This window comes from Taudactylus pleione, unplaced genomic scaffold (assembly GCF_031769625.1).
Source record: "Taudactylus pleione unplaced genomic scaffold, aTauple2 ptg000066l, whole genome shotgun sequence".
In the NCBI taxonomy this organism is placed as follows: domain Eukaryota; kingdom Metazoa; phylum Chordata; class Amphibia; order Anura; family Myobatrachidae; genus Taudactylus; species Taudactylus pleione.
The window spans coordinates 7,782,285-7,805,679 of record NW_028284468.1 but is presented as its reverse complement, the minus strand read 5'-3'; the positions used below and the strand labels follow the sequence as shown (position 1 = coordinate 7,805,679).

At 43.1% G+C, this 23,395-nt stretch overlaps 2 protein-coding genes across 5 annotated transcripts; one reads left to right on the top strand and one right to left on the bottom strand.

Annotated features, from left to right (window-relative positions):
* Positions 1–1,865: 1,865 nt before the first annotated feature.
* Positions 1,866–11,951, bottom strand: CEP19 (centrosomal protein 19). 3 transcript variants are annotated; one of them, XM_088466846.1, is made up of 3 exons: positions 11,864–11,951; positions 3,007–3,162; positions 1,866–2,473 (listed from the first exon to the last, which is right to left on the bottom strand). In XM_088466846.1, the coding sequence occupies exons 2-3, from the start codon at positions 3,131–3,133 to the stop codon at positions 2,115–2,117; spliced, it is 486 nt and encodes a 161-aa protein (XP_088322972.1). In that variant the 5' UTR covers positions 3,134–3,162; positions 11,864–11,951; the 3' UTR covers positions 1,866–2,114. The 3 variants fall into 3 exon arrangements, with proteins under 3 accessions (XP_088322972.1, XP_088322971.1, XP_088322973.1); XM_088466845.1 differs by lacking the exon at positions 11,864–11,951 and adding an exon at positions 9,555–9,756; XM_088466847.1 differs by lacking the exon at positions 11,864–11,951 and adding an exon at positions 4,650–4,712.
* PIGX (phosphatidylinositol glycan anchor biosynthesis class X) lies at positions 9,792–22,603 on the top strand. 2 transcript variants are annotated; one of them, XM_088466843.1, is made up of 7 exons: positions 9,792–9,992; positions 11,235–11,307; positions 12,838–12,901; positions 16,645–16,786; positions 18,020–18,230; positions 20,540–20,640; positions 21,965–22,603. In XM_088466843.1, the coding sequence occupies exons 2-7, from the start codon at positions 11,241–11,243 to the stop codon at positions 22,106–22,108; spliced, it is 729 nt and encodes a 242-aa protein (XP_088322969.1). In that variant the 5' UTR covers positions 9,792–9,992; positions 11,235–11,240; the 3' UTR covers positions 22,109–22,603. The 2 variants fall into 2 exon arrangements, with proteins under 2 accessions (XP_088322969.1, XP_088322970.1); XM_088466844.1 differs by lacking the exon at positions 9,792–9,992 and adding an exon at positions 11,043–11,137.
* The last annotated feature ends 792 nt before the right edge of the window (positions 22,604–23,395 follow it).

The following is a 23,395-nucleotide window of genomic DNA, read 5'->3' as shown; positions in this document are numbered from 1 at the left end:
AGCAACCCTCCTGACACGCAGAGGGGATATCATGCTACGTATGTCATCGCAGTGGCTAAGTTATGCACGCCCATGAAACGGCGTTCAAACGGACAGAGAAGCCTGCGGTTATCTGACCACCCCCATTACCTCCCCAAAACGTTGACAACCTGTCACTCATTTAGCGATGGATTCCTCTGTGCGTCCATAATCGCAATGTGCTCGCAGCGCTCGCACAGTGTGGCTTATACGCATGCGCAGTGGCAATCGCGTAAATATCGGAATTGCGTAAATATCTGAATCAGGCCCACTGTTTAGAAGACAAAAGTGTCTTTTTCAGCAATTATTTATGTACGAGGTGCCAGCATAGGTGCTTTGTAATGGGGAAAATTGTTGATATTATGGCTCTTATCTGATTCATCCTTATCCGCAGATACAAACGCATCTGGCGGATATCAGCATACTGCTCCTGTGCCACAGAAAGATATCGCCCACTGCGCAGGTGCAGGATCAGCCATACGCTTGTTGATGGGGATTGTTTATGCGAACGGCTCAATATGTGCGTCGACAGACCACACTTTACGTAAAATTGTTCCGTCTGGTCGGTAACTGGGCGCTGACTATGCAATTGTAGGGGGCTCTTCTATCTCGTGAGCCAGTATGCTGACTTCCTTACCCGATCAGATCATGTAGACGTACTGTTTGTCCCAGTCAGATCTTTTGCACCCTGCATGGGATGGCAGTAAGAACAGATTGTAATGATGACAGCTGTGGACGTAAGAACAGTGGGCAGGACATGCAGTCACACGGAGTTCCAGTATACAAAGGTGGATTCTCGCATTAGCCTTAACTAGTAGAAAAAAGCAGCCGCTGATCTGTCGGACAGACTCATGATCAGGTTCTATATGTGAGGATGATAAGTGTGGTTTAACATAAGTCCATATTCTGCAACAGAGTGCTGCAGGCAAGTGCACATGCTCCACATTGTAATGGGATACTTGTACTATACAGCCTGAACAAAGGGCCTAATTCATTATGGATCGCTATTTCTAAAGTGTATGCAGACGGCCGATTGCTGAGTACTGCGCATGCATCAAAGTGCGCAAAGGCACCGCTGCGGTCACGGGGACCACGCGGAGCCATTGCAGAGTGATTGACAGGCTGTGAGTGTTGAGGGGTGGTGACGGGAGGGGCATCATAGAAACACAGGCGTGCCTGGCTGTTTGAATGCCGTTGCATGGGTGTGCACAAATTAGCCATTGCGATTGCATACGCAGTATGAGTACTCACCGAGTGAGGTCAGGGCTGCTGTAAGTCTGCGTGAGGGGCCGATGGTATTCGAGGTTTATGGAAATGTGCAAGGTATTACGGATGTGAGATAGTGGTAGTGGAAGGCAGTGGGCTTCTCTATGCTGGCAGTGTGACGGCATTGCTATAGCAATCATTAGCATATTTTCGCGGCAGACTCGTGTGAGATTACGGAGCTGTGATCGCAATAGTGATCCTTAATGAATCAGGCCCAAAGACCATTGATGTGCAATGTTTGTTAATGTGATAGAGGAATTTAAGAGGCAACACAGTGGTACAGTGGTTGGCATTGCTTTGGGGTCATGAGATTGATTTTAGAGTTTGTATGTTCTCCCCATGTTTGAGTTGGTACACTTGTGTTTCCTCTTGCACTATGAATACATAATGGTGGGTTAACAGACTTCTTTAGCAAATGTAACTGTAACAAAGAGAGAGGGGGACTGATGTGAGTGAGAAATATTCTCCGTACAACTCTAAGTTACATACTGGCGCTATATAAATTATACTAATAACTTAAACAACTAATTTCTTGAAAATATATTTATTCTGCAAAAAACACAGAAGAATACCATGAAACGTTGGCAAGATAAAGGACACACATAGCATGGCCTCTGCCCAGATCTACTGTGATAGAGATGCCCCTGCCTGTGTGTTTGCATAGACCACTATTGTGCTTGTAACATTGCACAACACAGTGGCATAGTCTGTGCTACATAAAGACATCATATAAATAACAACCAATGCCCACATTATAAACGTTTTTCAAAATGAAACAAAGTGTATCATTCTTTTATATACGGGTTTCCATGAACACTGATAAACTGTAGTCAGAACCCATCCTCCGACTCATCATCCCAACCGCAGCTGGTCACCTCCTCTTGTGCAAAATCCACTTCCACGTTGTACTCAAAGTCTGGGTCATCTTTCTTCTTCCTGTTCTTCTCAAAAAGTTCATCCATTTTCTTCTTCTTCTTAGCCAGTTCCCTGTCGTTCAATTTATTCAGATCTTCATCAGGATCCACAGTTTCTTCGCTCCCAATGCGATCCAGGCTAGCCTCTAGGCTCTCCCCATTTAGATGTCCCTTGAGCAGATTATACATTCTTTCCAGCTGCTTCAGGGATATTTGCTCCAGGTATTGCTTGTGACGGGGGTTATTCTTAAGCTGCTCTGCTGCTCGGGTGTAATCTACAGATAGAAAAAGAAAGCAGGCATAGAGACTTTTTAATAACAATATTGATTAAAAAAAATAAAGATGTATATATTATTATATATTTATATATTACATACATAAACACAGCTTGGAGTGTTCATAATGCATTACGGTGAGTGCAGAGTACAGAGCTTCTGTGATTCATATATACCTATACAACTTCAAGAATGTACAATGTCCAACGCTATTATATTCCTCCCTTGATAGGGATTACATATATAGTACAATGTCACAGCCATAGGGCAAAGCAGCCAAAGAAACATGTGACAGAATCAGGTCCCATCTGTACACATAGATGAGGTGTAATCAGCGACCCAAGCAGCGGGAACCGACAGGAGCACGACTCCCCACACACCTCCAGTGATGGCTGACATGAAGTCTTATTAGCACAGCTGGGCAAAGACACAGACATACACCCTGCATGGTAACATGGGAATCATTTATCATTACAACTGATAGAAGCTACAACAGTAGTGTTTATAGTTCATGTAGGGCGCATAGGTGATACCTGAGAATTTGGAGAAGTTCCTGATGGGCATAACGCGTAGCCGTTTTTTTCCATCCGTCGTCTCATACAACAAAGTAATGGCTGGGGGCTGGAAACGTACACCACATCTCAAAGCCTCGTAACTCATGACACCCAGGTAGAACAGCAGCTCACCACCTTAAAATTAAAAATACAGTTATGGTCATTGCTATGTATATTGTATATAATGATTGAGCGCAGATTTCTGGTGTTCTGGAGGGGTTGAAATACCGCCGGGTGAAATGCTGACGCAGGAAGCACTTAATACCAGAATCCCGATGGGGCAGGTAAGTATACTAACCAAACCCTTCTCCCCCCCCTAACCCTTCCTTAAGGGTGCCTAACCCTAAAACTCCTGGGGTGGTGCCTAACCCTAAATCCCCCCAGGGGGAGGGCTAAACCGAAACCCCCCTTCCCGCACCGTAAACCTAACCCCCGGTGGTGCTTAGCCCTAACCCCCCCCCCCTTCCCCTAGCCTAACCCTCCCGGGGGATGCCTAACCCTAAGTCCCCAGCGGTGCCTAAACCTAACCCCCCCTCTGTGGCTAACAGCTAACCCTCCCCGCTTATCTTCGTTCGGGAAGCCGTGTGTCGGGATTTTGTCCTCGGGCTAAATATAGGCGTCATTAGTTAGATGAATGAATATCTTTAGTAGTAAGTTGGGATTTCCACACCGGGATTCCTTCAGACGGCTTCCCGATATTCTAACTACATCCCATTCTGGTGAATGCAGCACAGAACGGTAATCCATCACAGACCAATGTTCAACCACCTGTGAACATTCTCCTTAGACAGTGCTTCTCAAACTCGGTCTTCAAGACACACTAGCAGTCCAGGTTTTAAGGATATCCATGCTTGAGCACAGGTGGTTAAATTAAGATGACTGATGTACTAATTAAGTTATATGTGCTCAAGCATGGATATCCTTCAAACCTGGAATGTTCATATTTCCTGGGGACTAAGTTTGAGAAGCATTTATCCACCCCAAAGGGTTATAATAATAAAAAATTATACACATCAGTCTTGCTTGTCATAAACCTCAAATATTTATCCGCATTTAGATTACGGTTCATGAAAAATGTAAGTCCCTGACTACATGAATTTTCCCATTCTACTATTACACAGATTCTCAAACTCGATCCTCTGGACCCCAAACAGTGCATGGTTTCCAATACTCCTCACAGAATCACAAGTGGAATCCTTAGCTCCACCTGTGGAAAATGTGTCAGTCAGTAATGAATACACCTGTGAACCTGTTGGGTGACCTGGAACGTGTGAACTGTGTGGGGTCCTGAGAGACGAGTTTGAGAACCCCTGGCCTATTTATATATATATATATATATATATATATATATTGCTTCAACATACAGATTAACAGGGTAGTCCAAAGAACACATGGCACAGGCATAAACCATAAACAGAGTGAAAATGTGTAACCTACAGATGTATATATTTTACTATTTCATTGTTACTTAATTTAAAATGCTGGATCCAAGTCTGTTTGGTCAATTCATCCATAGACCTTCTTCAGTATAAGTGTTTCCTATTGTGTGACTTTGTGCCACACAAGCTTCAAATTCACATTTTTTATAATGGAAGGGAAGTGTGAAATCCCAAAGTCCTCACCTGCCCTAGAACTGGATGGCTTGTCTCGATCTCGAGCAGCTGTAAAGGTCACACAAGAACTACAAGGGTCTCTTCACTAATAAAGTAATGACAACACATATACTGAAGACAGAAAGGATTCTTGACCTGGAAGAAGGATGACACGTGCCTCATTTTATTGTGCTCTGTAAATCTTTAAAATCAAATGTAATGGGCATACATCTCTATAAACGCAGAAATATGTCAGAGACCATTGATCTAGATTGGTGAAAGTGGATCTGTTCATCCCAACATAGGAGAAGATGCAAGACCCATACTTGCCAACTCTCCCTGAAATAGTAAATCTCCCTGACTCCCTGAAGACTCCAGCAATCTCCCTGATTGCACCTTACACTCATTATGAGGCTTGTATGTACTTATGGAAAAAGGAAATCCGAGAAATACACATTCATATGGTATAATCAGTGCCATGTCCCTGCGTCAATTATAAGGAACAATGATCCCTATGTCTACATGTATTTTCATATAAGGTTTCTCTTGGCATTTATATGGAACCCTTTGTAAGAGCAAGCCCTGAAAAGTATCAGTGTGTTTTCAACAAATGAAATTACATTTGGATGGAAGCCAATGTTATGACACGCCTCTCAGATGTAGCAGTACACGCCCACTTTACTGCCACCCTCATAGGTGTTGATTTCACAATCTCCCTGAAATTCTTTTTCAAAAGTAGGCACTAATGGCAAGCCCACAGCAGAGCTAGGTAACAATAAACCACGCTCAACTTCTGTTTTATTACTGTATGTTAACAGGTTTAACTTTGATAATTTTCTGATTTCCTGTAGAGCAGGGGTGCACAAGGTGTGTTGGACTGAAGGCCACATTGAGAGATAATACTCAGTTTAATTGGCAGAGTTAAAACTTAACATGCTTAAGCAAATAAAATACAGTGCCTTGCGAAAGTATTCACACCCCATTTGCAGTTTTTATGTTTTGTTGCCTAACAACCTGGAATTAAAATGGATTGTTTGAAGGTGTGCATCATTTCAGTCACAGAACATGCCTATAACTGTGAAGTTGTGTTTTTTTTTTATATTGTGAATCAAAAAACATTTAGGACAACATAACAGAAAACTTCAGCGTGTATAACTATTCACCCCCATAAAGTCAGTACTTTGTCGAGCCACCTTTTGCAGCAATTACAGCTGCAAATCACTTTGGATAAGTCTCTATATGAGCTTGCCACATCCTGACCCTGAGTTTTTTGCCCATTCTTCAAGGCAAAACTGCTCCAGCTCCTTCATGTTGGATGGTTTCCGCTTGTGAACTGCAAACTTCAAGTCTGACCTGAGATTCTCAAATGGATTGAGATCTGGGCTTTGACTAGGCCATTCCAATACATTTAAATGTTTCCCCTTAAACCACTCGAGTGTTGCTTTAGCAGTATGCTTCGGGTCATTGTCCTGCTGGAAGGTGACCCTCCATCCCTGTCTCAAATCACAGGCAGACTGAAACAGGTTTTGCTCAAGAATATCCCTGTATTTAGCACCATCCATCTTTTTTCTGGCCACTCTTCCATAAAGCCCAGCTCTATGGAGTGTACGGCTTATTGTGGTCACATGCACAGATACACCAGTCTCTGCTATGGAACTCTGCAGCTCCTTCAGGGTTACCTTTGGTCTCTGCGCTGCCTCTCTGATTAATGCCCTCCTGGCCCGGTCAGGTTTGTTGTGGAACCTTGTTCTTTCCATATGATGATGATGGAGTTGATGGTGCTCCGGGGGATCATCAAAGATTTGGATATTTTTTTATTACCTAACCCAGAATTGTACTTCTCAACAACTTTGCCCCTGACTTGTTTGGAGAGCTCCTTGGTCTTCATGGTGTGATGCCTCTTGCTTAGTGGTGTTGCAGCCTCTGGGGCCTTTCAGAAAAGGTGTGTTTATACTGACTGAACATGTGACACTTAGATTTCACACAGGTGGACTTCATTTCACTAATTATGTGACTTCTGAAGGTAATTGGTTTCACCAGAACTTTTGAGGGGCTTCATAGCAAAGGGGGTGATTACATATGCACATGCCAATTTTCAGAAATTTTATTTATAAAGATTCTTTTTTATATATATTTTTCTCATTTCACTTCACCAAATTAGACTATTTTGTGCAGATCCAACACATAAAATTCAGATTAAAAAATAAAAATAAATTACATGTTGTAATGCAACAAAAAAGGTAAAAAGCCAAGGGGGGTGAATACTTCTTCAAGGCACTATATGCATGTACTATACCGTACCTCTCAATATTGTTAAAAATAGTCTAGCATTCCCAATTGGCTGTTTTAGCGGGGTGCTGAACCTTACCCAATTTCAAAAGGGCAAAATGCGCCCTGCCCTTTTAGTGGTGCCCCGCTAAAACAACATGGTGGGTGCCCCCCCCCGCGGGCTGCCGTCCCCACCCGTGGGCTGAAGTGTCCCACAGGCGGGAAAAATAGTGGTGCAGCGATCACCGCCGGCATCTATTCACAGAGAGAGGAGCTTGGGGGCAGCCCGGCATGCCCATAAGTGCCCGGCATGCCCCCAAAAGTGATGAAAGGGGGGCACGTCTTAAAGCCCCCCCTTTTCTTGTGGTCACGCCCCCTCTTCAGGCGCGCGTTACAGTGCGCTTTCTAGGTTCGGAGCCCTGCCCGGCGCAGGACTTACGAGTGAACACTAAGAGTCCACGAGGACCGAAATGTGTGCAGTCACAAAGCGGCAATTTGCCACCAGGGAGACATGACGTCCCATTTAGTGGGGGTGGTCGCATCATGTTATTTCTATTGTATGGGTTAGGGCCATCGATCTCTGCAGTGATTCAGAGGTACAAGTGTCCTGAACGACTACACAGCCCAACAAATAAAAAAACTTGTTTAGTTGCCAAGTATATTTGAATGAATTTAGGGTATTTTGGGGGTTGCTGAATTAAAAAATTAAAAGTAGTTTTTTTTCTAAATGGCTCCAGGTCTTGAGCTATTACTTTCAAGTAATAGGGAACTTAGCCATAACGCGTACATATGGGAATCTATTGGAGCATTCTAGAAGGTGAGACACGCGAATATTCTAAGTGTTCACTCTGCGATCATTCTAGAATATTCCACCTTTGTATATAATTGGCCACCCAACCAGCAGGCAGCTGACAGTTGTCTATTGTGTTTTCCTTGTTTATCGTCCTTGTATCTAAAAAATTAGAGCCTATCTAGCAAAACTGATGTCATATTCGGAATCAGCACCAAAAAGTTACTCCAAAATATCTCTAATATGATCTATTCTAATTTAATAAGAACGTTGTGTCTGTCTGTTTGTTCCAAGTTGGCGCAAAAACCACTGAACTGATTTTCACAAAAAATGCATCATTCTGTAGTGGAAACTCCTGGAAATAACCTGCACTGTGTTTCATCTCAATCCGTCAAATTAAAGCTGAACAATAACAAAACCAAATGTATTGACAACATCAATGCAAGAGATAGGTGTGGCACCATGTGCGTGATGGGTAAAAGGGGGGGGGGGGGTGAGGTGTTTTGGGCCCACGTACACTTGAATAAGACAGGCTACATAGCAGTCTGTGCTCAGGTCATTGGTGTGAGTGGTGGGTGAAGGCGCTGGCGCCACCAGTCTGTATAGCGCTGCTAGTCATGTGGCCACTCCCATGACAGGGCCCCTGTGTAAAGCAATAAACCTATAACACCTCAAATAAAAGAATGTTGGCAAAAGAGATTTCATCGTGGGTAACAGCTAGTTGGCAATAAAATGAGTGTTGATCAGTGTTATCATTTAGTGTATGGACCTGAATGATAATCATTCACAGGCTGGAAACAGCGGGAACACAGCCTGAATCATTTCATTTTGTCATCAAACATGTCGGATTCTCCAGTCTTTCGTTCATCAGCTGACTCCAGGTTGTGAATGGAGATGGCCTAAATACATCTTGCAGTGTAGGGAGGTGCGCCAGTGGCGTAAGTTGAACCCAGATGCCCGGAGGCAAGTTATAACTTGGCGCCCCCCCCCCCTCCCTTAACACAGAGAGTTATGGGTGAGGTGGGCACCGGACATGTCACACTGACAAAGGAAGTTGCTGAGGAGCAGCAACACCAATGAGTGTGGACAGGCTATAGATAGATGGAGGCGGCAGCTGTGGCTTCTCAGGTGCCAGGAAGAGGTGCCATGTATTGGGTGGCCGTGACGGAACACTCCGGGTACATAGCTACAGCCCTAAGTGGGGTGAATATGTTGTGGGCAATGGAGGAGGTGCCCCTTCAGTGCTGGAGCCCGGCGGCAGGCGCCTCCATTGTCTCCCATAGTTCTGCCCCTGAGGTGCACCGATTATCAGACAGTCACTCCTCCCCTCCTCTGTCCGCCATGTCTTATGCACTAATCGTGCAGTCTGCACCTGGCTTCAGATTACACTGTAAAAAAAGACATCTCCAAACTGGCGGAGGCTGGAACTTGGTCAAGATTGCAATTAAACCCACATATAAACGAAGAAGGCATGTGATATAAACAAACAAGACAAGACCCCATTAGACAGGTGCTGAGGCCACTACAGTAGGGATCTTATTATATTTAAGGAACGCTGGCACGTCAGCTGCAGGAACACCAGAAGTGCCAGCATGCCCTGCCAACAGAAGACAGGATGGGGGGGGTTACTCTTTACTACATTACATGCCAGAGAAATCTACGTCTAATCAAGAAAATAAAAAGAGCAGATGCTCTGGCTATAGTGGCAGTAAGCAGCCATTGTTATGTGAGGCTATAGTGGGGAGACCAGGTACAAGTGCTGTCATTCTACAAGTACAGAAACAAGAACACGTCACACTGTATGTGGAAGACCATATTCAGGGACACCTATGGAGGTTTATTACGTGAATATGAAACTCTGGGGGTAGACCACTCACCTGGATCAGGGGGACAGGCAGCGTTACCCAGGCAACCATCTGCCAAGCCCCCGCTCTGGGGCTGCCCCTCACACTGCCTGCAACTGTCACTGTAATCGCAGCTGGCAAATCAGGTCCGTGACTTTCCCGTAGTGACAGCAATATATTATCTCACATCTGCATAATCGTGAAAGTAAATGTGCAGAAATAGGTTACGTGTAGTTAGAGCAGCTGATACCGGCATCTCCGTTTGAACCTGAGGGAGGACCCCAGTGGAACGCGGAAGTGGCTACACACTGTAACTCACTGTACACACGGAAGACACACACTCTCTCAGGCTTGGGACATCTTGGGCTCTACAGCTCTTGTGGAACTACAAGTATCGGCATGCCCGACGGCTAGCTGTCCACCCACAGGCTGTCACCCCCTGATGGAGTACATCGAAAAGGAGAAATAAAAGTATGATTTATCTAATTTTCTTTGTAGACTGTAAACATGCAGGAGGTGGGGTGTTTATGGGAACAGGTGCACAGGTGACATCAGGTTCTCAACTCCAGTCCTCAGGTACCACCAGCAGGTCATGTTTTGTGTTTTGTTTTGTTTTTTTTAATCATTCACAGTTGAATGAATCAATTTTGCTAGGTCAGTAATAGGGATGGCCATTGACCCAATTTTTGATTGGTCCTCAGACCGCTGTGCCCACGGGAGAGGTGACCATCGATGGTTCACAATAGATGGTTATGGTGCCATTGATGGTAATGGCCTGCAGACTGCTGTGCCCACGGGAGAGGTGACCATCGAGTAGTGCAAACCAATGATGGTTCACCATAGATGGTTATGGTGCCATCAATGGTAATCACTAATGGGCCCACCGATGGCCATCCCTAGTCAGTAATTATTACACCTACTTCCAGACAGAAAATCCTCAATACATGACCTGTTAAGGTGCCTACACACTTGGCGATGTGCTCACGATCCGACATCTTGTACGATTTCCCTTGAACTCTCCCCCGGCAGTCCTGCACACGATTTGGTGTAAAAAGTGTCCAATGTGACAAACAATCTATCGTGCATCCTTAACTTTTTCCAGTGCACCGTGTCCCAGATTGACAAATCTGCCCTACAGCACGGCAGATCTGAAGATGCAATGTACAACCTGCGTGGACGCACATCGGCTTCATGATCGTGAGTGGACACTCACGATTTGGCCATATTTTATACGATTTGTCATCACGATGCGTCGGAATCAAGCACCTTTAGGAAAACTTGAGGGTTGAGTGACCAATCAGGAGTTCACTGACAGAATCTAATTGATTGTTGCTTGTTACAGTAACTACTAGTACAATGGTTCTCAAACTCGGTCCTCAGGACCCCACACAATTCCCTTTTTCCAGGTCACCCAGCAGGTGCACAGGTGTATTCATTACTCACTGACACATTTTAAAAAATCCACAGGTGCAACTAATTATTTCACTAGTAATTATGTGAGTTTGAGAACCTATGTACTAGCACACAGGTTCTCAAACTCGGTCCTCAGGACCCCAAACAGTGCATGTTTTCCATGTCCAGCATTTTGTACTGGATGGAAGGGGTCATGTTGGAGGGTCTGTAAATATCACCCATTCTCTAGAATTAAATAAATCATGAATTTGACTATAAATATGCATTTAACACACACACATATTCCACTGTTTTGCATAGGCTGACATGACGAAATCGCAGGTCGCTGTGTCATCCATATTGGGGATTTTCATCTGTTGTTTGGCCAGTACAGGTAAGCTGGTTACAAAGTCTTTCATTTATTCCAAATATGTTGCAAAAGGCACATATTGTATGCTTTGTCATGCACATAATTCAGGGGTGCATATTGGCATAGTTGTTAACATTACTTCCTCACATCGCAGCACTGAGGTAATGGTTAATTTCCCAACCAAGGCACTATCTGTGTTGCACTTGTATGTTCTGCCCGTGTTTGCCCTGGTTTCCACTCACACTCCAAATACATATTGGCAGCTGTATTGGTTTCCAAGACAAAAATGACCCTAGTTTATGTGTGTCTATGTGATAGGGAATATAGATTGTAAGCTCCGTTGGGGCATGGACTGATGTTAATGACTGAAATATATGTAAAACGCTGCATAGTATGTGTGTGCTATATAAATTACTGTTCCTAAATATAATAATTTGGCTTCTGAAGTCTGCTTGGAAAATTAAAATAAAAACCGCTTTATTATGCACTGGGAGCCGGTCACAAACCAACATCCCAGTGCAAAAATTCCTGAAAAATGTAACATTATAGTATTGCCTGTTTTACTAACACACAGTGTTACCTTATTTTTCAGTTGGCATCCTTTGGGAAGACATGGGGCGTGCCTTATGGTGCGTACACCTGTAGCGATCTGCCAGCTATATGATATCGCTGGCAGAACGTTATGCACCCTCCCTGGTATGCTGGATGATCAATATCGATCATCCAGCACATCACCATCTTCCGGAGGCGATAGTAACTTGCTCGAAATCGAGCAAGTAGACCGGCATGCATGGCCGATGGACGATATCGCTATTGTCCATACGTGGCCGCGCATCGCTGGTCGACGGTAAGTTGGTAGGGACCATTTAAAAGAACATTTTGAAAGATACCGGTAACGATAACTATATAGTTATCATTCAAATTGTTCTTTTAAATCGCTACGTGTGTACGCACCATTACTGAAGGCACACTAGTTGCAATTAAGAACTGTAAAACTAGGTTTTGTAAATGGAACATTAAAATGTAAGAGAATAAGTTATTACATGCTGGAAGGCATTACTGATTTTATGGCTTGAAATATGTAACAAATTTTTTTTTTTCTGAAGTCCAAAAGGACATTACAGATCACACCTTCTGTAATATATCAAGTCAGGATGGACATTGGAAGCCGATGGTTAGCAACCATCGATGTCTCTGATGCAATGGAAATGCTTTTCCGATCAAATTGTGGGTCTTCGATGGTAACCATTTGATGTCGGGCTTCCAATGTCTATCCCTGATATCAATTATATGTTTTAGGATTCATTTGTCTTCATGTTTTCCACACTTCTCCAATTACTAATACTTTTATGAAAATACATTTTTTGCGCCTATTTTTCACTGTATTGTTTGCTTCAATTTTTTCTAGTTATAGGGAAAATCTTGCTGTTTTAGTATATTACAGTTTGTTGTTGCTTCTCCTATGGAAATCAAATCACAATGGTTGGTTTTCTGGTTGCAGAATTTATGCGGAAGTTCCATTTATGTTTCACCAACATTTTTCTGCATTTTCAGATGCACAATCTTCCTGCCCCAAGCTGATTGTTGAGAGGGAGATTTTGAAAAATGGATTTCACAGGTACACACATTGATCTGACTCGCTAAAGACAAAAATGAACTTGTTTTGTAATTTTTCATTTATGAAGAGTTTTGTTCTGTATGATAAGCTAGTTTTCCTGCTGAGAAGTCTGTAGAGACAGCAAGCCAATCAGTTATAAAGGGGGTGATGAATCAAACTTTGAAGCAAGATAAATTACCAACTAATTAGCTCCTAACTGTCATTTTTCAATCACAGCCTGTAAAATGACAGAAGCTGATTGGTTAGTACTTTATCTCTCTAAGGTTTAATACATATCCCCAAAAGTGAGATGAGGCTTTCATAGTGATCTGTTAGATGTATCACGCAGAAAGAGTGGTCAGAGAACCAGAGGCTCTATCAATGTGTATATTACATCTGACAAAGGTTAATAAGATATTGGTCAGTAGAAAGTCTATAATTTTGCAGAAGAGTTACCAAATCCAATATTCCTCCTGTAATTGGATTTTATTTATGGCTGTACCCAATCTATTGACCACAATATGCTATTCTACATGATTACCATCCCTATACACAGTTCACTGGAAGGTACATATGAGGACAGATTCAATTAGCTGCGGGTTCAGTTGTGTGGTCTGTTCCCATGGGTAAAGTGCCCAGAGCTATTCAATTCCAGTCCCACAATCAGCCCTGAGGCAGCAGTTGACGATTATTTCACCTCTGGGGAAATATGTTACTTGGTAGCTCAGGCCTTCTCCAGGATTGTTCATGTGTCTGTAATTGAATAGCTCTGGACACTTTACCTCCTAGAACAGACTGCGTAACACCCCACAGTTAGTTGAATCTGTCCCTTATTCTCTTTCTGTACTCAAATAACCTGTTTGCTGTGTGACGCAGCCTGTCGATGTTTGCATTCTGTGTATGCATCGCAGTGCACAAACTGGCCGCTGCGATCAGGAATCAACCGCAGCGAGCACGCAGACGCTTCATACAGTGATTGACAGGACCTGACCATTTGAGGGTGGTTACGGGGTGTGGTCAGAGAATCGCAGGCGTGCCTGGGCGTCTAGATACCGTTTCAGGGACGTGCATAATTAGGCTCCAGCGACAGCATACACATCCTAACGTCTAGTTACACACACAAGCATTAGAAATGTCTGCGGTAGGGTCAGGTCAACCACAACTTGTGTGTATGGGTCCGATGGTTTCCGATGCTACCAATGTTTTCGCTGTCTTGCGATAACGTAAGTGAAGGGAAGTAGGCGGCATTATGTGGTATTGAGTGTCTCCTTATTGTGCTGCTGTTACATTGCGTATGCGGTCATTAGCATATTTTTCACCTTAACAGGTGGCGTGCGAAAGCAGCCTTGTGACCAGGTCTGAACCACGCCCTCAATGTAACAGCCCCACTCAGTACATTTACCATTGCAAGATGGATATTGTATGTAACCTTACTACCCACCACACTATAAGCTATTGTCGTCTGTTATCAGCTATAACAGGCTAAGGTATGCTCTAAGGTTAAGGGCTCCAGCTGTCCTAGGCCAATATGCTCATAACAATCCTTCCCCAATGTTAATATAAGTGTTCGCAACCTGTAACCTTGAATAGCACTTGTTGCAATTGGATTGCAGCGAGCATTGCACATCTCCAACTTGCTGGGATCCTGGGAAGGCCAAACCCCGGAGTAAATGACAGTCAGTGCAGCCTGCCCAGGTCCTGACGCATTAAGGCTCAAGGTCCTCAAGAATCATACATTAAGAAGAAACTATAGGCCTGATTCAGAGCCGAACGCTCTGACCAGAGCGCTCGCTCTGAATCAGGGCCCTCCTCCCTCAACTTGGAGCGGCCTCATGGATGCTCGCATAGCTGTGGGTTACCACCCACAGCTATAGCGAGCGTCCATGATGATGGTCGCGATGGTCAAGACCATCGCGACCATCGGGCTTGCGACGAGACCCTGCGGTAGGGCCTCGGTGACCGCAAGCCCTGGAGTGATTTTGGCTCTATCAGAGCCAAAATCACTCCCACTGACATCACTAGTGATCTCAGTGGGGCCGGACTCAGACGGTAGGCGTTCCCATGGGAACGCCTCCGTCTGGCAGCCACGCCCACCAAAGGGGGCGTGCTGTCACTCACCATCGACAGCACGCCCCCTTTGGTGCGAGACCCATAACGACGGCTTGGCCGTCGTTATTCGGGTCTCGCGCATGTGCACGATGGAGCTCCCTCCGTTGTGCGCATGCGCAATTCGGCACCATCGACCCGCTTGCGAGCGTCCTGCGCTCGCGAGCGGGTCTGAATCAGCCCCTATATTTGTCAAACTCCTTTTCCAGTAACCATATTCGCTATCGCATCATGCAGAACACACGATGGCCGTAAAAAACAAAACCTTATTTTCATTAATACACTATTCAATAGTATCTATGTACAGTGTGATATGGCTACATATAAGAGTTATTTGCTTATAACCATAGCAAATGCACAATCCCGTAATGATCAGCATTAACTACTGTATATAAGATACATGCTGAGAACAGCGACAAAACTATTCTCTTCCTGGTCAATAACAGTACAAAAATGAAAGCGGACAGACCAGGAAAGAATATGACATAGGGGGTAGGACAGGTAATAAAGCTTCCTGCAGGAATATAAAAGCTACAATGATATACAATGATTATGTAGTGCTGCAGCGCTGCACTACATAATGTGTGACAGATACAAGAAGCCCACCTGCCATAGTTTGAGGTAGCCTTAGGTAGCAGCCAGCTCCGCCGCTTTCGCCCACCTAGCCACGTACAGTTCAGGGACTGGAGTAGATTGTATGGGAGTTGGGCGGCAGGTGGGCGTGCAGAAGAAGCTGGAGGAGCTTACCAGCCATCGCAGTGTATCTTCGCCTCCTTTGGTGTGTAGCTTGTGTTGCTGGGAGGGCTCGGCGGCTGTCCTAACCTTAGATGAAAGAGACAAAGGACGGACAGATAATTAACAAGCTATTATGGCGGTCGGCAGCTTTTAATTAAGCTCCTTGGCTCATTTTATTCCCCAACTGCCCCCAAATGTAAGTGTCCTAGACTGCAGACTGATCAGCCTATTGCTTGTTCAGGTGCTGCATTCAGTGTTGTACTGTGCACTGTATGACAGCAAGTATGGTGTGAATGTGTAATATCTCCAACTTTTTTATTTATTGTTTTTAATAGCACAGTAAAACAAAACTGATACAACTTCACTGACGCCAGGAGACTGCTGCGCACAATGGTGAAAACAAGGATGAACTATTTTGCAATAGGGGTACGCTGTAAAATGAGCAATGTTGCTCCCCAAATAACGACCGCACATTGATTGAATTGCCCGCTGTGAATACACTTGAGAGAATTTCAAAAGGTCAAAATGGCTGTTCCAATGCGCAAATACAGCTTTGGGCCCAACGTTTGCAAAGAAAAGTATCCAGATTTTTGTGGGGGAGCAGAAGTTTCCCAGGCAGTGAGGGGAAGATGGAAGGAGTGTGAGTACGGAAGAGGCCCAGTAGTGCGCCTCACGTGGTTCAATGCAGAAATATGATTTCATTTTGAAAGCTAGCTGCAATGAGATACAGATGACCTTCATGCAACCCAGAGTGTATTATACCGTGGATGCTGCAACACATAAAGAGTGGTATAATATGAAAACACATGCTATCTATTTGTGCACTCTTATATTGTCTGCTGTGATCTCGTATTCATATCTCTTTGATACACACACACAAAACATATGTGCTTTTTAATATGTATTTCTGTTATTGGTCTTAGGGATTTAGTAACCAGGGTGAACATTAAGGGCTTTGCAGAACAGGTGAAGAGCTGCAGAATACTGATCCGGGAGACTATCCCATCTGGTCTATTTCTGGATCCATATCAACTTTCCTCTCTGCAGCAGCACAATCTAACAGAGGTATGAATGGGGGCTTTATGGACCTCCTATAGAGTAGGGAGCATATGCAGCTAATCTGTAACTGGGTAACCATGTTCCCATGCAAGTCCACCAAATGCAGATTTTTTTTTTCCATTTATACAGGAAAATTGCTGGCTGCGTTTGCATCTAACGCACAAATACTGGGCGACTGTATTTCTGCGCAGTGATTTAGAGTTCAGTTATGATGCGTATGAAGACGTATGCCTGGTTTTGCATTTAACATTATTGCAGTTTTAAATGTCTGGGTCAAAACTGCATGAATCTGATTTACATGTTGACTATACACTTAGGGCCTGATTCAGAGAGATACGTAAAGCCGATATGTTCGCAGATCGACTGATTGTTTCCTAATTTGCATGCGCGAAAGATGCACTGCGCACGTGCAGCGATTGCATTGTTATTACTCTCGTACAGAGGAAACACTCGCAAAGCGAATGACAGCTAGTCAGCGTTTGGGGCTGATAACCGGGGACTGGTTATAAAAACGCAGGCGCGTCTGACCGTTTAAACGCTTTAGCTGTTGCGATCCCCTTCACAGCATGAGAGCTCTCTGCATGTCGGGAGAGACGCAGTGTTTGCGGCTGGTCAGACTTCCCTTACATGCTGCATGACTGGCCGATGTGTGTGGTTGGCACCGATGTTTACGCTGTTGCACTTTATCAGACGCACATGAGAAGGCAGCAGTGGGCGTCCCCTATGCTCGACTGTGCTTTGGAAGGCTTTAGCCTATTTTAGCAAGTGCGATCCGTGAGAGAATGCAGTTGCGATTGCATTAGCGTAAATCTCTGAATCGGGCCCTTAGGCTGATAGCATGACTGTAATTCCGTTTTAAGAATAAATCAACCGATTTGGACGTTTTTGAAAAAAAAAAAGATGAAATATTGAAAAATAGCAGTTTAGAGCTAAAAATACATATTTATAGCTGTGCTTGGAAAAATGAGGTCCAATAGGACTGGAAGTAAAAACGTTTGTGTACATGCCGCCTCAGTCTCTGCATTGTAATATAATCTGGCTGAACAGCAGCGTCTTTCTAGGATACGAAGATAAGACTCTACAGTACATGTTTATAGTTGACTTTGGTAAAGATGTCATTAGTGTGTTGGGCACTGGACCAGAACTACTGTGGGCGGGAGTAACATCCGTGTCAGTAATAAAGCAGAATAATAATGTCACAGCTTTTACATATAGTGATGTCCTTGTGTCTTTATTCAGGTTGTGCTGCTGGCATCCGTGGATATAGAAGCTCCTGAATATCTCTCCACAGGAAATATTGCCCTGGTGTATGCCAAGCCAGACCAGTCATGTGACCACTGCTTCATCTCCACAGTGCCGATACATGCCCGATACCACCGCCCATCAGCACAAGCCCAGGACATATCACTGGTTCTCCAGAACCCTCAGCTGCTCATTTACTGCAGTGAAGGTGACAGAGTACTTTGTCTATGCTATTCTGTATGCCATTAAGACTGAGTGAGGCTCCAGTACATAGATTTGTTTATAGTCCTGTACAAAGCATAGAAATCTTCCTAGGCACCAACTAATGATCTCCTTTACCAGTTATAAAGGTTACTATGGAAACCGTATATACCCTGGAATCCTGTATTAGGACACCTTGCACCCTTTACATGCCGACACTTTTCTGCAGGTCTCAGCTTCAAAATTGAGTGTGTCGCTAATATTCAGTACAAAGCTCGGCAAGAAGCGTCAGCTTGTAAAAGCCGCCTCTTCGTAAATCTAGCCTTTGGTCTACCTAGGAAACCAGGCTTTTTAGACTCCACTTGGTGGCTTCAGAACATAGGGGATGGTATTGTTTTATTTATAAAGCACTGACATATTACACAGCCCTGCACATAGAGGTAATTGCTGCAGGACACAATGGCAAATTAGTTTTATGTGCTTTTAATTTAATTTCACAGGTAGGGCAATATGCAGGACTACCCAACAGGGGCATGATTAAAAAAAAAAAAAAGACATTAACACATGACTCAGCTAACACAAAAATGGTATTTATGACCATTCCTGTGTATTTGAGGTTACGCTGATGATTATATTGCTGTATAAAATGTTAGATGTACTCTTTAAATATAAAGTAAGTCTTTATACACTGCACCTTATCAGGGCTACACTGTCGGCATATTTATGGGGTAATTCAATTCGCTGCGATAACCCGTTTTCACACATAAAAGTGAATTTTGGGTGAAACTTTTTTTTTCTTCCTATTCAATTAGCCCGTACGTTAATGCGCAATAATTCTTCATAGGGTTTAACACAAATTAGCTTAATTTAGCCAATAATGACGTGTAATTTTGGGGGTGAAAATGTGCAAAGTGCAGGAAAATGGGTTAATTGACGTGGGACAGATATATGGGGGTGCTATATAAATAGGACAGGTGTTTTTAAGATTGTGGGTGGGTGTTAGAGGTGTATTTTGAAGTTTTTATTTTTTTTATTTTACAGTAGCTTAAAATGACACAAATATTTACCCAACATTTTATTTTGCAAAAACACGCTTGTTTTCTATCATTTTGTCACTCTTTTAGAAAAATGCTTAGAACAGCCATTTGACACAATTTAAAAAACCCAAAGATTTTTATTATGGCCACTAACAGACTTCTATACTGTTATCCTATATAAGTTTGCTTATTTGTTTTGGGGGGGTTAGTACAGACAGATTTCCCAATTCTCACCTATACTTATCGTGTGTAAAATATGCAAGAATTATCACGCAAATGTCAGAAGACGACTTTTCTAATTACATTGTGCGAGAAACGGAAGCGCAGATACAGGCAAAAAGTGACATTAACGGGCGATAGGTTCTATAAGTTAACGCACGAAAACTTTACGTTTTATTGCGGCTAATTAAATTCTCCCCTTAATGTATAGGTTATGATATGTCAGTAGAGAGTAGAGTATTTACCAATAATGATGATAAATAGAACTTCTCTTTGTGATAGATGAAGGGGGCTGTACGTATTGTCACACTGGGCTGTTGCAGAGATGGACAAATTGTCGATGTTGGACGCAGTGCAGTTTTTTATAATTCATGTACTTTTTTTTTTTGCCACTGCGTACGCGTCACAGCCTTACTGCGTGCAGCAATGGATTAGTGATGACGGTCGCAGAGAAGATTTATTCTCAAAGTGAGTGACAGGTAGTCAGTGTTTGGGGGAGGTAACAGGGGGTGATTAGAAAAGCGCAGGCGTGCTTGGACTGTATTGTGGGCGTGCTCTAGTGAGCCTCTGCGAAATCATTCACTCCTACAGAGGCCCCAGCGTCTTAGTAGAGATGCTCTGTCTGAGACAGCATAGGCTTACTCATAAGTTCCGTGTGCGACTAATATTTCTGCTTTTGTACGTAAGCGGCGGTCGCAATACACCGGAGGAGGGCATCTCAGTGCACAAGACATCAGTAAAGTCATTAGTATAAATTATCACTGCATGCCCGCTACACGCGCTCAGAGCACCTAGCTATCCTACTTGTGAACGCCCAGTTGCTGCCTACTTACACTCTCACAGCCACCAGTGCAGCTGAGATGATTACAATTCTAGATCTCGTTTAGTTGCTTGAAGTTAACGCTCAGCTATGGAGCATGTGCAGCGTAAAAACTGTCCTGGTCCATCCGCAAAACGGATTAGCATGCAACCCTGTATCAGCCCCCTACGGTCTCATTTTTCACAGTGTGTCAGTTTAATCTTAATTTATATAATTTTTTGTTTGTTTGTTTGTATACAGAATTTCCTCCAAGAGGCTGCTCAAATTACCCTTTAGCCGAAGCTCCTTGTGAACCCACAGGTGATATTAAATGCCAGTGGCTGGATGTACCATACACAGCGGTATGTACTAACACTCTGTGTGTTCTCTTTACTACACTGATCTGCAGCATAACTGACAGAAGAAACAAATAAGTCTGACAGCAATAAATAAGTTATTTGGTGTTGATAGACTACAGCTTTCACATTTCTACTTATAGAACGTTGTTGGTTTTTTATTTTTGCTAATAAATTGGTGCATGAGTGAAATCTGCTTAAACATTCTCTAATCCATAGTAATCCAATAATTTTGTTATTTGTACTATAAAAAGTAGATTCTGATTACTATGGTTTACAGTTACCTGTCCACAGTTTTAACGAATGTTCCCCATTCATTTTTACTAATAACCCCATCCTATAACCAACCACCTATGATAACTATGTGAGTCCAATAGACAGTCACCCTCATTGTGGCATGACAACCACCCACAGAGCAGTGTTCAGTCTCCTGCAATCTGCTATTCCTGAAGAAACAGTGCTGACAGATGGTGGTGGTGGCATTTGCAGTGGTATGCATGGGACCCTCACTGTTTTGTGAAGGGAAATCATGGTTTCAGGGAATTTCCTGTAAAACACTACTCACCTTACATTACTTGTTGCTCAGTAATATATATGCATATATAAGCAAGGCTTTATAGAACCAAATATATTTGATCTAACCTGTGGGCATATGGAGAGCATTTTTTAATGTGCATACCAGAATTTTTGTCAGTAACTGTACTGGAGAACACAACAGGGGGTCACTCAAAGTCTCATATAATGGAAAGTAATAAATGATAGTAATATACCCTGAGCTTGGTCATTATAATGCATGGAGTTTATATGTGCTGTAAATTCATTATTATGCTGAGAAAGGAAATTATCTTTTAACTATATAGTAATAAAAAAACTACTTTAGTCATAATTTTTCTGTCAATCCTCACATCTTGCCTAGGGGTTATATAATATATACTAAAGTGGAGATGTTGCCCATAGCAACCAATCAGATTCTAGCTATTATCTTCTAGAAGGTATGTCTAGATAAATAAGTAGCATCTGATTGGTTACTATGGGCAACATCTCCACTTCTAAAAACCCGCACTTTAGTAATTATACCCCCAAGTCTCTGCGACTTTCTGTATATTTAATTGACATTCATGATGTCGACACGAGAATGTCGACTTGGTTATGATGACAGTGAACATGTCGATATGGTCAGAGTGTCGACATTTATATCATTTTAACCATGTCGACATAACTGTTGACATTCTGGTGTGGACATTGTAGGAGCTGACTGACTGCATCCCTCTCTGTGATGAGAAGCTGTGTAACTGAAACTAATGACAGCAATTGTGTTTTTCTCATGCAGATGACAGAGAACATAGTGCTGCAAGTGCCGGTGGGGATAATACAGCATGGGCCAGCAGTGTGTATTTGGACGATTATAGTCTCTCTGATTTGCACTGGAATGATACTCACGTCAGTGTACAAGCACATGCAGTTCTGCATATAGCATTTACTTTGTAACAAACTTCATGCATTATACTCATCACTAGATAGTCAGTCTGCCTAGTGGATCTTTCAATCCAGTAGCCCAGGCCTGGCATATGCTGGGTACATACTAAACAATGTGTACCCACACGATCTCGCTAACAACTGGACCCGGCGGGGATCCTGCCATCGGCAAGTGCATACATTTGGCAGCATGGCCCCCGCTGACTACATCGTCCATTGGACCTGCATGCAGGTCTGACGGACGATGTCGCTGACGACGCGCAGGAGCGCGCATTGTCAGTGACATAGCCAGTACACACTGGCCGTTGTGGACGATATTTGTCCGATACGGCACATATCGTCTATTGTGTACCCGGCTTTAGTGTGCCAGGATATTATTCCATCTAACTAACAGCAACAAGACACATTTGGTCACATAAAAGAAAAAGACAAATGTGTAAATGTAATATTTGTTACAATTTAAATAAAATATTATTTTTTTTTCCATTTTTAATTAGCTACATTTATACAGCAATATCATATCATGAAAGGCTTTTTATCAATCTGCTCTGTGGACCTGATTCAGCTTTGGGAATAGAGTAAGATATAGCAAGTAACTGTGAACCAGGACAGACCATGTTGCAATGCAAGGGGTGCAAATACATACATTTTATTTTGCATGCAGGGTAAATACTGGCTGCTTTTGCATGTAGCCAACAAATACTGCACAGCTTTATTTTTACACTGTAATTTATATGTCAGTTTGGAAACACCCCTCCCAAATCTAATTTTCTCTGCACATTATATATCTGCCCCACCTGCAGTGCAGCATGGTTTTACCAAGATGATCAGTTACTTGCTATATCTTCTGTTCCCAAAGCTGAATCAGGCCCTGTGTCCCACGCTCATTCCTACTCTCTATACAGAACATTGAACACATCTTATATATACAGTAAGTTGCGTGACAATGTTAGCACTGGTCACCTGTAAGAGTAGGATTAATATACAGAACATTCAACACATCTGAAAGCCCTTATATATACAGTAAGTTGCGTGACAATGTTAGCACTGGTCACCTGTAAGAGTAGGATTAATATACAGAACAACTAAACTAAATTACCCACAGACAGAAGCACAGCTACACATGTAGAAAAACATGGACCAACAGTAAATATCAGTAGGGTCTAGGTAAATGGGTTTTCCACCTCCTTTGTCTTGTACATGACATCCTATAACTTTTCCTTTTGTGTGTCTTAGTTTTGAAAAATAAAGCAGGGAAAAGTGGCATAATCCATGTGAAGTATAA

Excerpts from the sequence above, each read along its gene's own strand:
- CEP19 (XM_088466846.1), bottom strand. The coding sequence starts at position 3,133 with ATGAGTTACGAGGCTTTGAGATGTGGTGTACGTTTCCAGCCCCCAGCC. Across the intron at positions 2,474-3,006 it reads GAACTTCTCCAAATTCTCAG|ATTACACCCGAGCAGCAGAG; the intron begins GTATCACCTATG and ends TTCTATCTGTAG.
- PIGX (XM_088466843.1), top strand. The coding sequence starts at position 11,241 with ATGACGAAATCGCAGGTCGCTGTGTCATCCATATTGGGGATTTTCATC. Across the intron at positions 16,787-18,019 it reads AGCAGCACAATCTAACAGAG|GTTGTGCTGCTGGCATCCGT; the intron begins GTATGAATGGGG and ends GTCTTTATTCAG. Across the intron at positions 20,641-21,964 it reads TGGATGTACCATACACAGCG|ATGACAGAGAACATAGTGCT; the intron begins GTATGTACTAAC and ends TTTCTCATGCAG.